Raw genomic sequence first — 13,000 nt, 5'->3', positions numbered from 1 at the left:
ACCAGCCAAATCATTTCACACGTGTACATCAATGCCTCTATTCTTGCCATAGAATTAGCTCACTTTCTCATTATTATGGAAATATATATTGTATAAAAGTTTGTACAATTTGTTTAAACTAATTCTTAACGGACAATTATTATGTATCCCTTTGTGTTGATATGAAATACATGAATCTGAGCCATTCTCAAACATTTACAATTTAACATTAATAACAGTGTGACCTGCCAGACACAATAAGTGGCCAACCATGCAGTAAACTGTAATCTGTCTTACCATTCACAATTCTTTTCAACAATCTTGTTATTCTACAAGTAATAAAAACAAATATTTACAATTCTCCAATAACATTTACCATACAATAAAGAGCACCTTACCTCACATGAAAAATTCTGGTTAAAAGTTCAGGAAACTTTAAAATATCTACATTCTAATGATTCAGAAAATATAATTTGTACTGCTTTAATTTCACTGAATTGGACTGCAGAAGTCTACACAAAAATATTAAAGTAACAATAACTGTACTGTACAACACAAGACATTTCTCAACCTACATTACTAATTCAACTCTTAGTGCTATTCTACCACAAACCATTAACATGACTACTCAGTATTAACCCCCAAGAGCATATTCTAGTGTACACTGCTATGGACAATAGATAGGTCCAACACACACTTGTCAAAATCTAACCAATGCAGGCACTCCTCTACTGACAAACAAGTTACCTTCCTGAGGCTTGTTTGAAAGTCCATCTTTACTCTTGTAGATACCGAACGTGTTGTAAAAATATGAAGAAATTGTAAGGAATATTATCATATGCAAAGTAACGGCCTACACGGTAAACTTAAAAGCTAAAGCAAACTCAATTCCCTCTCCCAGCATTCATAAACCATACCACATCCACCTTTCTTTAGTTATTTAATGTCTTACTTCAATCAACATTTGTATACATTCTGTACAATTTAGATGAAATAAAATTCAGCTAAAACCATTAAGGAAAAGCTAAATGAAAGCTTAACATAACTCTCATTGTTGGGTGCATGGCCTCAAAAGTTCACCATAGCAAAAGAACACTGCTGGGACCCTGCCTACCCTAGCAAGAGCTCCCAAACCTTGCTCTCCTGCTAACTCTCACACAAAAACACGTTTATTCCCATTTATGTTTTGATCATAGATATTTTTGTATTAATACTATGTATGTAGGATTGTGTGCACGTGACCGAGTAAAGAAAAAAAAAGGAAGAATTATGTAAACTTCTTCCTGAAATTATAAGTTGAAAAAATAATCATAACATTGCTTACAGCTCAACTTGGTAGCGAGATGTGGCTAGTGAAGAATCTAACTTGGCAACAATGACACGTGATGTTAAGACAAACTAAAGGAAAATTTGCTATAAATCTTCATTTGTATCAGGTATTTGTAGATTTAAAGCTGCATATATATAGTGAATGAGGTTCTGCTCTTCATGTAGTAGCAACAAAGAATCTAGGGGTATGGTAGGGAAGCCCAGGGGAAGGGTTCACCTACAGTGTGCATGTACTGGGTAGTTATATTTCACCACAAATGACCCAGAGACAATACACATGGACAGGTTTGTTAGTATCTCTGAAAGTCCGTAAGTAGAAGGAGCACCTGTACTGTACTAACACCTTTCCGTTTTAAGATGCAGAGACCCAAGAGATCTATGAAGAGTACTGTACATGACATCAGCCCAGACCTACAGTGGCGACTCAATACTAAAGTGGATCTTACTCTAATGAGATGGTTAAAAAAGACCCCAGGACTTTTTTTTCTTTATTGTTAAACTCAAGCTATCGAGCCAGCGTTTGAGGCAATCCTTGGCCACAGATCAGCACACTCCTTAGCTACTGGACCAGTAATGGCTGAACCTGTGGGGGTAAATAAATAAATAAACACTCATTGTATAGAATTTCTTTGTTAAATTATGTTAAACCATAAATACTAGTTGAAGGCATCTCATAAATACAAAATTCACAAGATAAAATTGAAACTTGCAGGATGGACTTTTAGAGCCCTTGGTACTTATAAGAAAAATATATAACTGTGAATTTTATGAAGCAAATGTTCACCATTATGTACAAAAATAAAATAAACAGCATGGAAGTGTCAAAGATCTTGTTATCTTTAAACCCAAGAGAGTACAACTAACAATTTACCTTAACACAAATTCAAAGTTTTGTCTGAATCATAAATATTTTTTTGGTTACCTTGATGTAGTGTGTTTCAGTGTTAACCTTTAAAGTCCGATAATCACAAACAAGGAAATAAAAAATAAAGCATCATACTGACAGGCTTCTAAGTAACTGCAAAAGATAACTGACAAACTGACAAAGCAAATTAAAGAAGACAGAGAGCCATGACACACCTTTCATTTCTCCTTTATTATTAACTATTACGCCTGCATTATCTTCAAAGTAGATGAAGACGCCATCCTTCCTGCGGTAAGGCTTCCTCTGCCTCACTACTACTGCAGGGTGGACTGAAACAAACACATTTGGTTAATATACACAAATACAGACCCTTACCACCTCCCTTCCTCAGTGTGTGTAATGATTCATGGATATACTGTACTGTACCTACAACACTCCTTCACCCCTCAGAGGAATATGGGCAATAATTTACACGTTAATAAATGAACAGTTTAACCCCTAACCAGCAGCTAAGGATTCCCTCCTGTCCCCATATATGCAAAAATGGAACGCTAAGTACAGGGAACATCCATTGATGATGACCACCGTCCCTACAGTTAACTTCCACTGATGATGACCACCGTCCCTACAGTTAACTTCCATTGATGATGGCCGCTACTTAATGGTCAAGTCATAAAGCTTTTCTCAAATTGTTTAATGGAAATTGCAGTCATATGGCTGGAAAAGGTCGAGGTATATACTGTAGTCATTATCTATATACAGTGTGGCAGGGCACAAATACTCCATATTAAATGTCAAGTTTGTGAAGTAAACCAACTTTCCCAACCGGAGGGAAACCCTGTCTTCTCTATTCAACACTTACCCTTTTTCCTAAGTTCAGGCTTTCCCTTCTTCACGGTGGCGGCCACAATGTCACCCACAGCAGCAGCTGGCAGACGGTTCAGACGGCCCTTGATTCCCTGAACGGCAATAATGTACAGGTTCTTGGCCCCTAAAAAAGTAAATTACTCGTGAGTAATCCGAAACATTTTCCCCTGCCATTAAATACTGTTGGTTACATGTACTGACTAGAGAGATATCGTGTGGATAAAACTTAACCAGGTTACCGAAAAACAAGAATTCCTTTAACACCACAATACAATAAAATTTTGGCAAAAAGTTCATTTTCTATATCTGATTAACATATTCAACTGACTTGTGCCAGAAAACTGTAAGTCTCAGTTCAAGCAGAAACCTGAGAATAAACCAATGATTAAACCAACCTCTTCATAACACTGGACAACTACTGTAGTATGAGGTAAAAGTCAAAGGAATGAATAAATACAAACCCATCTCTGTAATACTAAATATCAAATTTACTTACCAGTGTTGTCAGCACAACTCATGACTGCCCCCACGGGCAGACCCAGGGAAATGCGGAACTTTCCGCCCGACGATGCTCCACGTCCTGGGATAAAAGGTTATTAAAATTTTATATAAAAAAATAAGTACAGTAATAACAATAATACTGCAATAAAATATAGTATGAATAAATACCACCCAAAAGGTGTCTAACAAAATGTAAATTCTTGTAAATTACCTTCATTTAATGTTAATCCCCCCATTAACCGATGACACGCGGTAGACTACTATGCTAACAGCCTGTAAGTTCCCACAATCCCTCCCACTGGCTTTATCAACCTCAGCCACAAACCCCTGCATCACACAGCCAATGACTGGTCACTGAACCCTTGTTGGTGATTCTACAGCTTCATTAAACTAAAAAAAGTCAAACCCAATTAAGTAAGTGGGTGACATGTATATATAATACTCAAACAATTTATGAAGAATCACCAAACCTACATCCAATTTCAGAAGATACAGACCCCGAGTAGTCCATTCCTAATAAAATCAGACACAGTTCACCACATTACTTTTATTTACTGGAGCGAGGTGTTACACATTAGTTGCATAACACATAATGGCGTCTCGCCTGTGGACCCCATAAACAGAGCTACTGATCACAAGACCATTAGACATCTCAGCTTTTATCACATAATGATTTAACACCCCAACACGACCAGTAGGGATTAAGGTTGGATTAGGTCAGAATTATTGTACGGTACCTAATCATCGTGTGCTTAATATTCAGGCGAACCAAGGTAAAAAAAAATTTCTTGGAATCCTGACACCCGATTCATCCAAATTAAGAGGCACACCGAGTAACAGCATGGCACTTAACTTTCCCTCTCCAGATCAACAACATGACAATGCAAAAACATGGACAAACACTTGAGATAAAATGTAGCGAGAATATTCTACGATTTTTTTTTAGCCAATCAGGTGAGACGGATGATATTTTAACCTATAAATTACTTAAAATCACATAAAAAAGTGTCCGAATCTTGACAGCCAACGTTTATACACATTTTACTTAACCTTATTCAATTAAAACAGCATTATCATGAGGGTACACATGTCTAAATCGGAAAGTACTGACCGAATCAATTTCTTCACGTCTACCAACAAAAAAAGCACGATCTGGTATACAAACTACAACAAATAATCAAAGCCGTAAAAAAAGTCCTCGCTGTTTGTGTAAGCCCTAAAATAAGAAGGTACTTTAAGCTAAATAAATGTCAAAGGAATTCAACTGCATTCATTCCTATGTAAGGAATTGTCGCTTCCGGGCATTTTTTTTTAACGATTTTGTCCCCCCCCAGTCAGAATCATTAAAATTTTGGTTTGTCATCCCTGTATCAAGATATCCAAACTAACCTAACTTAAACTAATGTAACCTAACCAACCTAACCCTCTCTCAGACAGTGGTAACTTAATATCCTAAAATTCTCTGGATGACCGAAACAATAATATCCTCACTTATATTAATGGATATTTTGCCGTGATTGGCTAAGTTCCTACTGGCTATTTTACCGTGAGTCTCTGATTGGCTAATTTTCCATTGCCGGCAAAAACAAAAACGGAAAAATATCCCAGGAGTAAATTTCTTCTAGAGATTTTGTTTAGATGATAGGAGGAAAATAAAAACAAAAATGAACAGGTTAGGAGGTTAGGTTAGGTTAGGTGACTTATTTTGATTAGCCAATGAGTGCTCACGGTAAAATAGCACGAGTAGGAATTTAACCCGTCACGGCACATTATCCACTGCCTCTATGTATTTTGCGACATTATAAAGGAAGAAAAGTGTCTAAGAATTATCTAAACTACATATAATAAAGATCAAATTCCTAAGATTCCCGAGTTGTCCAAAAGTTAAATAATATGCTTATAAAACACCTATAGCACGTACACATCACATATATAATTAAAGAACCAACAAATACATATAAATTAAATATATTGTCTTCCGTAATACACACCACAGGCCTCTTAGATAAACCTGACCCATATTAAAAACTTCCACTTCTCTATAATAATACAAATCCTAGGATATTATTTTCTCTCACTAATTATAACCAATACATTCACTTTAATTTTTTCATTAATCAATATCTTCCAGAATAACGGATGATAGATATAAACGTGGATAAAATAAGTGTTAGTCGACGTACCTCTCTTCGACATGACTGTGGAGTGATGAAGACCACCTTAAGGCGCATGCGCAGAGAGCTCGTTTGTGTTGCTTGAGTTATACCGCATCACTAAACCTCTATATCATTTATATACCAAGTTATTTATTGATAAATTTATATTCTTAATGTTATATAAATATTCAAAGAGTTATTTTAGTATATAATAAATTTTCTATATAGCCTGAGAAGTTATATAGGAATAATTTTAATAACTTGTTGCTTAGGGAATATATTAACTTTTTCCTGAGTTAAGAATAATTACCCAAACTTATTTAATACTAATATTTGTTTCATTAGAGGTAAATATTCTATAATAAGAGTTAAATATAAAAAGTACTAGTTTGGTAAGAGGAAGACTATTACTCTACGCTAAGTTCACGGCCATTTTAGTTCGCCTCTGTTGGTGTCATTGGTGAGGAGTCCTACAGGTATAATCCACTCTATTAACATCTATTTCACCTTCATTTATCCTTATTATCACCTCATATCATATAACTCCCGTGAAATATATATTCTAGGTAGTTATTAAGTGTATATTACCTGTATGACTGTGTGTAAATTTGAAAAAGGTGGAGGCATAGTCTACGTGGAGAGCCCAGCCATTTTAATAACTCGCTTGGGGTGGTGGAGGACCCGTGGACTTTCTTAACTTGACTTTATATGACAATTTTATCATGTTATATGTACTGACAGCATCTTAAAGTACTATGTGTAGGTTGGGAGGTGTTGTGGGTGTGTGTGTGTAGGGTGGTATAATGGGCGTAACCCTCACTAAACGACGCCCATTATTCAAACGTTATCCTTTTCAAAAGTCGAATTTTATTTACTATTTATAACATTAATATAGATGCGTTAGTGATATGTGTTGATTACCACAGGATATATGAAGCTTTACTGCCCTTAAAGCCTTCATTAATGTGTATGGCCATAACCAGAACTGCCACCCAAAAATAATATTAATGTAAATCGTTATTATTTTTGTAGAGTTAGATTTTTATTCATAGTTTAGAAAAGTATCATGAACTTCTGCTACACAAACACTTTTCCCTTTATGTATAAAATAAATTCATTGTTGTAACTTTGTCTTGGCTGTGTGGCAAATGGTAAAAATTATTGTTTGATCATGCACCTATTTGGAAATCGTTTAAAACACATCAAAAACCATCGGAAAAACGTAATTTCAACTTAAACTAACCTATTCCTAAAATTCACTGCACAACCAAAACGATAATAATACCCCATTAATGCCCTTAGTATATACAGAAGAGGTTGGTCAATAGTTACTAAGCATTCCTGTGCACCTCAACTACCTATGGTATTTAGAAAGCCACTACAGTTATAGGCCAGGTTAGTTAGGCTAGACTAGGTAGGTTAGGCTAGGTTAGGTAGACTAGGTTGGGTTATGTAAGGTAGGTTAGTTAGGCTAGGTTAGTTAGGCTAGGTTGGTTAGATTAGTTAGGCTAAGTTAGTTAGGCTAGGTTGGTTAGATTAGTTAGGCTAGGTTGGTTAGATTAGTTAGGCTAGGTTGGTTAGATTAGTTAGGCTAGGTTGGTTAGATTAGTTAGGCTAGGTTGTTTAGATCAATTAGGCTAGGTTGGTTAGATTAGTTAGGCTAGGCTAGGTTAGGTTAATTTTAACAAAGATGATTTATTTAAACTAACCAAACCTAGCCTAACCTATTCCCTGGATGACCGTAACTGAAATAATACCGTGAAAAGTCCCCGGGAATTTTAATTTACGCACGGTGGTTGAACTGTGGGCTGTCTTGTGGAGAAACTCAGTCATTATCTTTAAATATAGGCAAAATACATAACCCGACAGACCTTAATTAGTTGGTTCGTGTCGTGAATAAGGTTAGGTCAGTGGCAGAGAGCATAGATGTAAAAGATAAGTTAGAAGAATACAGAGATAACAGATTCATACATGGCTAAATCATTCATTCATACATCATACACTAAAGGCAATGTTAGAAGAATACAGTACAGAGATAACAGATTCATACATGGCTAAATCATTCATTCATACATCATACACTAAAGGCAATGTTAGAAGAATACAGTACAGAGATAACAGATTCATACATGGCTAAATCATTCATTCATACATCATACACTAAAGGCAAGTATGATTTTGGGTTTATGTACCAAAGATTCATGCATTCATACAGGATAACACAAAAATAAAAGGGATAATAAAGTTGTATCTTACCTTCATGGAGTCTACAGTATGTCAATACCAGAAAGTTTTAATTTTAAGAACAACTTAGATCTTCCACCGTGAGATGTTCTTTCTTAGCTTTTAATAACTATTTTAAGAGTTTTGTCAGTTTTTTTGTTTTAGTTCTCTTTTTCTATCTTCTTTATCAGGGTGACGTGGTTTAGGCATTTTCAGAGCAGTAGTTTTAGTGAATGTGAAACTACCAGCCCTTATTTTTTACTATATTACTCCACAATTGTAATTTAGTACATAAGAAACCTCATCATTGATTCTCTATATATGTTTCCCCCCATTCTATTAATTCTGAAGTTCATTTTTTTATTTCGTTTTTTTTTTCTTTGGCAGGACTTAAAATGGCTCCAAGAAACAAAAAAAAGGATTCCTCACCCAAAAAACAAACCAACATCAAAAGTTTCTTCTCTCCTACAAAATCTGCAGACAACACCAAGAAGAGAGCCAGGGAAGAGGAACCCAGTGATCAGACTCAGGAGAGAAATGAAGTCGAGTCACCCAAGAAGAGGGCAAGAGAGGTGACCAAACGTACAAAACAACCAGAAGCTGCAAACAATAACAATACTTCAAAGGATTCTGCAGCAAATAATAACAACAACAACAATAATAACAACAACAACCGCGTGAAGAAAGACGTGAAGAAAGAAACTCCCGAGAAGAAGTCCACTCCCAAGAAATCCAAGAAGTCGTCCGCCACAACAGAGAAGGTCGGCAAGTCAGAAGCGGCATCACCAGAGAAAGCAAAGGTTGTTGGGAAGAGTAAAGTTATTGTTGTTCCAGATGAAGATGCAGAGGTCATTGTCCCTGATGAACATGGGGAGCTGATTGTGCCAGAAAAACTTGAAGAAACTATCTTGGTGGCACCAGTGAAGGAAGGTGCGTCACCCATCAAAGACCCTGAAGCTATTTTGCCACACAACATTGGGGCTGCTGAGCTCGGGGATAATGTAGACTTTATTGGTCCAGATAAGGTTTCTGAACAGGCTGAAGATGATGTTGATCTCTTACCACCAACCCCATCCTCATCTCAGTCTCGGCCTAAATCTCAAGAGGCCAAAATCTTACTGTCGTCAAGCCCAGTGCAGAAGGTAAGGAATTTATACTGTTATGTATAATTTTGTGTGTTAAGTATCTAAGCTATGGATTATGGTTAAGTATACGGTAGTTATGTTGTTTTTAATCTAGTAATGTTCCTAAAATTACTGGTGATTGAAAAAGAAATCATTCTCAGAAAATTAGAGCTGCCACTATTACAGGCTGGTCGGGTTGTGGCTCATTTACAAGATGGTGACCACAACAATCTGGATTCAGTCCCAGCCATTTGCTCACAGAGGCTGGATACACTTAGCCTCCTCTTGTAAAAGGAACACCAAAATACAGTACTGTACCTGTATTTTTCTGTCCATCTGTCAAGTTTTATTACAGTCCATTGTGAATCTCAAGTGGCTCAGTTTGCAGAACTGAACATCTATCAACTTGAGTAACACAGTGTACAGTAGCTCAGTCTCCTTTTAATGGGATGAGGGCTCCTCTACCCATTTCTGAACACTCGGCTTGGCACCCTTTTCGAATATGAAGACATTCTGATTTTGAATTGTATTATTTGTTTTCTCTTTGTGCTGGGTAGTTGTTGTAGGCCCTGGCGTGAGCTACACACCACAACTGTTTTTCCCAGAAAAGTCTCTGACAGCACAGTTTCTATCCTATAAACCTGTGCACCCCAGGGAAGACAGTGATACATTATATACTCTCATTACTTTAACATCTTGTGAAAGGTGACTATTCTCTTATAACTTGAAGCTTGAAAATATGATAATACCGTACTTAAACATAGTGTTATTGGCAGTAAAGATTCACCAAGGCATATAGTACTGTATTTACCTTACTGGCTTTTAGATGACTGTCCCTCAAGCCATTTACAGTGAGGTACAGCATATGTGTAATGATGTGTTGTGCAGATGAAACAGCAGTTCATGTACAGGCTGTGTCAAGTTTTGAACAGTAGCTATTATGAGTAACTGTGCAGATTTGCTGGCAGACTCATTGGTTATTTTGAGAAACTGTACATCACTTTACCTTTTTGTACATTACATCTGTCTCATGAGTCAAGGGCGTAGAAGCCTGAAGAGTCAATGGTTTATGTCATCAAGTTATTGGAAGCTCCGACAACTTTCCCTGAATACGAATTCGAAACTTTCGATTTACAACAGGTACCTACATTACTGCTAGGTGAACATACCAATGAGGGCTAGGAAGTATGTCCAAACAACTTTTCCACCGGCCCGGGAATCGAACCCGTGACATCTCGCTTGCGAGGCAAGAGCTGTACCGTTCTACCACCGGCAATAAGCCCACACGGGCACAGGTCACTGACCCACATTGGGGCCTGGGGGGCGAAAATGTAATAATAATTAGTTCATAGTAAATAAAATTTATAATAAAAAATAGAAAATTAGAAATAAAACAATAATAACAACATTGATGATAATAATAACAATAATAATAATAATAATAAAAAACCAGAAAGAAATACAAAAATGAAAAATATCAAAAGTGAGAAACGATATATGTATGTTGTGTTGTCAAAGAGAACAATTGAGACCCTGCAATTGTGTGTAAATGAGGCAGAAAGTCAGATCAGCAACCTGGGACTTGGTCACAATTTTTGTGATGCCATATGGCAGCAGGGTCTACCATTAGACAATACTTTAAGCTTCCAATATCTTCCCAGGTGGTAGTACCTCCCTGTTAAGATAAAGGATTGTTAGGTCACATCTGGTTCATTTTAGTTATATTTTATATTATGTTTTATTCTATTACAAAATTTTTAAGGGACAATTAATGAGTATTATCTTGTTTGTTGCTAGTTATTCACCTGTATAATTTTTTTAACTATACTATCTATTGACTCCCCTCATTTCAGGAAAAGAAGATAAACTTTAAATGTAAAGTTTGTCAGCAGTGGTTCCCAAACCGTTACTTCCTGCAGAAGCACATGCTGATGGAACATGAAAACCAACTCTATGAGTGTCGTGTGTGTTCCTTTAATTCCGTCAACCCGGAGAAGCTGAAGAGCCACATCATCAAACAGCATGTTATCAAAAAGGAACGAAATGAGCCGGTGTCGCTCGATGAAATTAAGGTGGATTTAGACGAGCTGATGACAAAACAGACGCCACGAAAAGTCATGATGGAGGATGGGGTAGCCCTTGGACGTGATGCCAGCAATAAGATGCGCTTCATATGTGCAATGTGTGACCGTATATACACCAGCAAATATTCACTTGAGAGGCACGTCCGGTGCCATACAGGGGAGAAGCCCTATACTTGTGATGTGTGCAACTTTGCCACCAGCTATAGGGAGCACATGCAACGTCACATGACCAGTGTTCACCTTATTGTGCATTCTGATGAACCTAAACAAAAATATGTCCCCAAGAACCGAAGGAAAACCGAGGAGAAAAATGTGTCAACGGAAGATGAGGAAGAGCAAGTTCCAGAAAGTGAACCCGAACCCGAACCTGAAGCTGAAGCTGAAGCTGAAGCTGAAGGTGAAGGTGAAGCTGAAGGAGAAGCTGAAGCTGAAGGAGAAGGTGAAAATAGCCAAGTAAATAATAGTGATGTGACTCCAGATAGTAGCTTTAACTCTTCAGACACAACTGATACTAATGCATCTGGTGGAAAGAAGAGGCGTAACATTTTACGGAAACGCTTTGAATGTGCAGCTTGTGGAATGAAGGCTACTCACAAGACTGACCTTGTAAATCACATCAAGGAGAAGCATCCAAATGCTCACATTGAGTCATTGGATAATGGTGATGGGTCCAAGGTCCATCTTATTGTGACAGTCTCAAAGAAGTCTAACCAGTCCCGTCGAATGGTTATAACCTGCCCTGATTGCTCCAAAGTCTTTCATGACACATGGAAATACAAAGTACATATGAGATCACATACAGGTGTGAAACCTTTTGGTTGCAGTGTGTGTTCATTTTATGCCACCAGTAAGATGACCATCCGTGACCACATTCACCGTAAACACAAAAACTGCGACAATCCCAAAATTTTGTTGCGCACTGTATGCATAGACGGAACCGTAGATCACGTTGAGCTCAGTATGCCACAACGGGAGTTTAAATGCGAGTTCTGCTCGGAGGTCTTTGAGGATAATTATCACTTGAAGCAACACAAAAAGAGAAATCATCAAGAAGCATTACCATTCTCCTGTGTCGAGTGTGGTCATAGAGAGTGGGCTCGGGCAAACATCATCATCCACTGTATGCAACAACACAAGGCAAGAGACCTAGAAGGACTCATCTTGCGTAACAATAAGCCTTTTAATGTTGGGCCTCACAAGCTTCCAAAGTGTCAACAGTGTGACAAGGTATTTCCATACCAGTCACAGCTGTACATACACCAGAAGCAGCACACCGGTGAACGTAGTTACTTCTGTGACATTTGCAGCTACCGCACTAATCTCAAGTCGGCACTGGAGAAGCACATCATGAAGCATCTTAATGGTGAACCACCCAGGAAATCGGGAGGTAAAAAATCGAAAAATAAGAATGTCGAGGGTGAGCAACCAATCAACTTTGTAGATGTTGACAAGGTGACAGAAGAAGATACTGGTGCCCCCTGTACCAGAGAAAAGGTAAAGAGAGAGAGTGGTAAGCGATCTTCCAAGAACAAAGCGTCTGCCTAGTAAGTGCCTTCCAACATATACTATATGTGCCTTTAGAGGGACCATACCCAACAGTTGTATTAGGACTGTGTGTCTTCCTTGAAGATTTCCAATCTTTTTTTTTTTCGAGTACTCGTAAGTATGATACAAAGCTGTTGAATTTGTAGACTTGGTGCTTAATTATTTTAGTCATATCCCACACTACAGTATATTGTTATACAGTTTTTGTAAATCAATTTCATAGAGGCAGTGTGGGTATATTTTAGGACCTTTAAAAACATAACCTAAGCAGTTTTGTGTATTTATGAAATATTTGTTTGTGTTCAACATTTGGGTGGTTTTCATATT

The 13,000-nt window shown here is 37.3% G+C and overlaps 2 protein-coding genes across 2 annotated transcripts; one reads left to right on the top strand and one right to left on the bottom strand.

Moving 5' to 3' along the window:
* Nucleotides 1-1,783: 1,783 nt before the first annotated feature.
* Nucleotides 1,784-5,820, bottom strand: LOC121869677 (60S ribosomal protein L23). The gene is made up of 5 exons (XM_042371220.1): nucleotides 5,725-5,820; nucleotides 3,537-3,620; nucleotides 3,036-3,164; nucleotides 2,389-2,502; nucleotides 1,784-1,891 (listed from the first exon to the last, which is right to left on the bottom strand). The coding sequence occupies exons 1-5, from the start codon at nucleotides 5,735-5,737 to the stop codon at nucleotides 1,809-1,811; spliced, it is 423 nt and encodes a 140-aa protein (XP_042227154.1). The 5' UTR covers nucleotides 5,738-5,820; the 3' UTR covers nucleotides 1,784-1,808.
* A 287-nt stretch (nucleotides 5,821-6,107) lies between these two features.
* Nucleotides 6,108-12,778, top strand: LOC121869675 (zinc finger and BTB domain-containing protein 17-like). The gene is made up of 3 exons (XM_042371214.1): nucleotides 6,108-6,173; nucleotides 8,308-9,062; nucleotides 10,898-12,778. Exons 2-3 carry the CDS (start codon nucleotides 8,316-8,318, stop codon nucleotides 12,671-12,673), a joined length of 2,523 nt encoding a protein of 840 aa, XP_042227148.1. The 5' UTR covers nucleotides 6,108-6,173; nucleotides 8,308-8,315; the 3' UTR covers nucleotides 12,674-12,778.
* Nucleotides 12,779-13,000: the final 222 nt, after the last annotated feature.

Source organism: Homarus americanus, unplaced genomic scaffold, assembly GCF_018991925.1.
Source record: "Homarus americanus isolate GMGI-L3 unplaced genomic scaffold, GMGI_Hamer_2.0 scaffold23578, whole genome shotgun sequence".
Lineage (NCBI taxonomy): Eukaryota > Metazoa > Arthropoda > Malacostraca > Decapoda > Nephropidae > Homarus > Homarus americanus.
Note: the sequence above shows the minus strand (reverse complement) of the source record. Positions and strands in the feature narration are given on the sequence as shown.

Coding starts and splice junctions, on each gene's coding strand:
- LOC121869677 (XM_042371220.1), bottom strand. Junction 2,503..3,035: donor GCCTGAACTTAGGAAAAAGG/GTAAGTGTTGAA, acceptor TGTTTGTTTCAG/TCCACCCTGCAGTAGTAGTG. Junction 1,892..2,388: donor TAATAAAGGAGAAATGAAAG/GTGTGTCATGGC, acceptor TTACCCCCACAG/GTTCAGCCATTACTGGTCCA.
- LOC121869675 (XM_042371214.1), top strand. CDS start 8,316: ATGGCTCCAAGAAACAAAAAAAAGGATTCCTCACCCAAAAAACAAACC. Junction 9,063..10,897: donor CGTCAAGCCCAGTGCAGAAG/GTAAGGAATTTA, acceptor CCCTCATTTCAG/GAAAAGAAGATAAACTTTAA.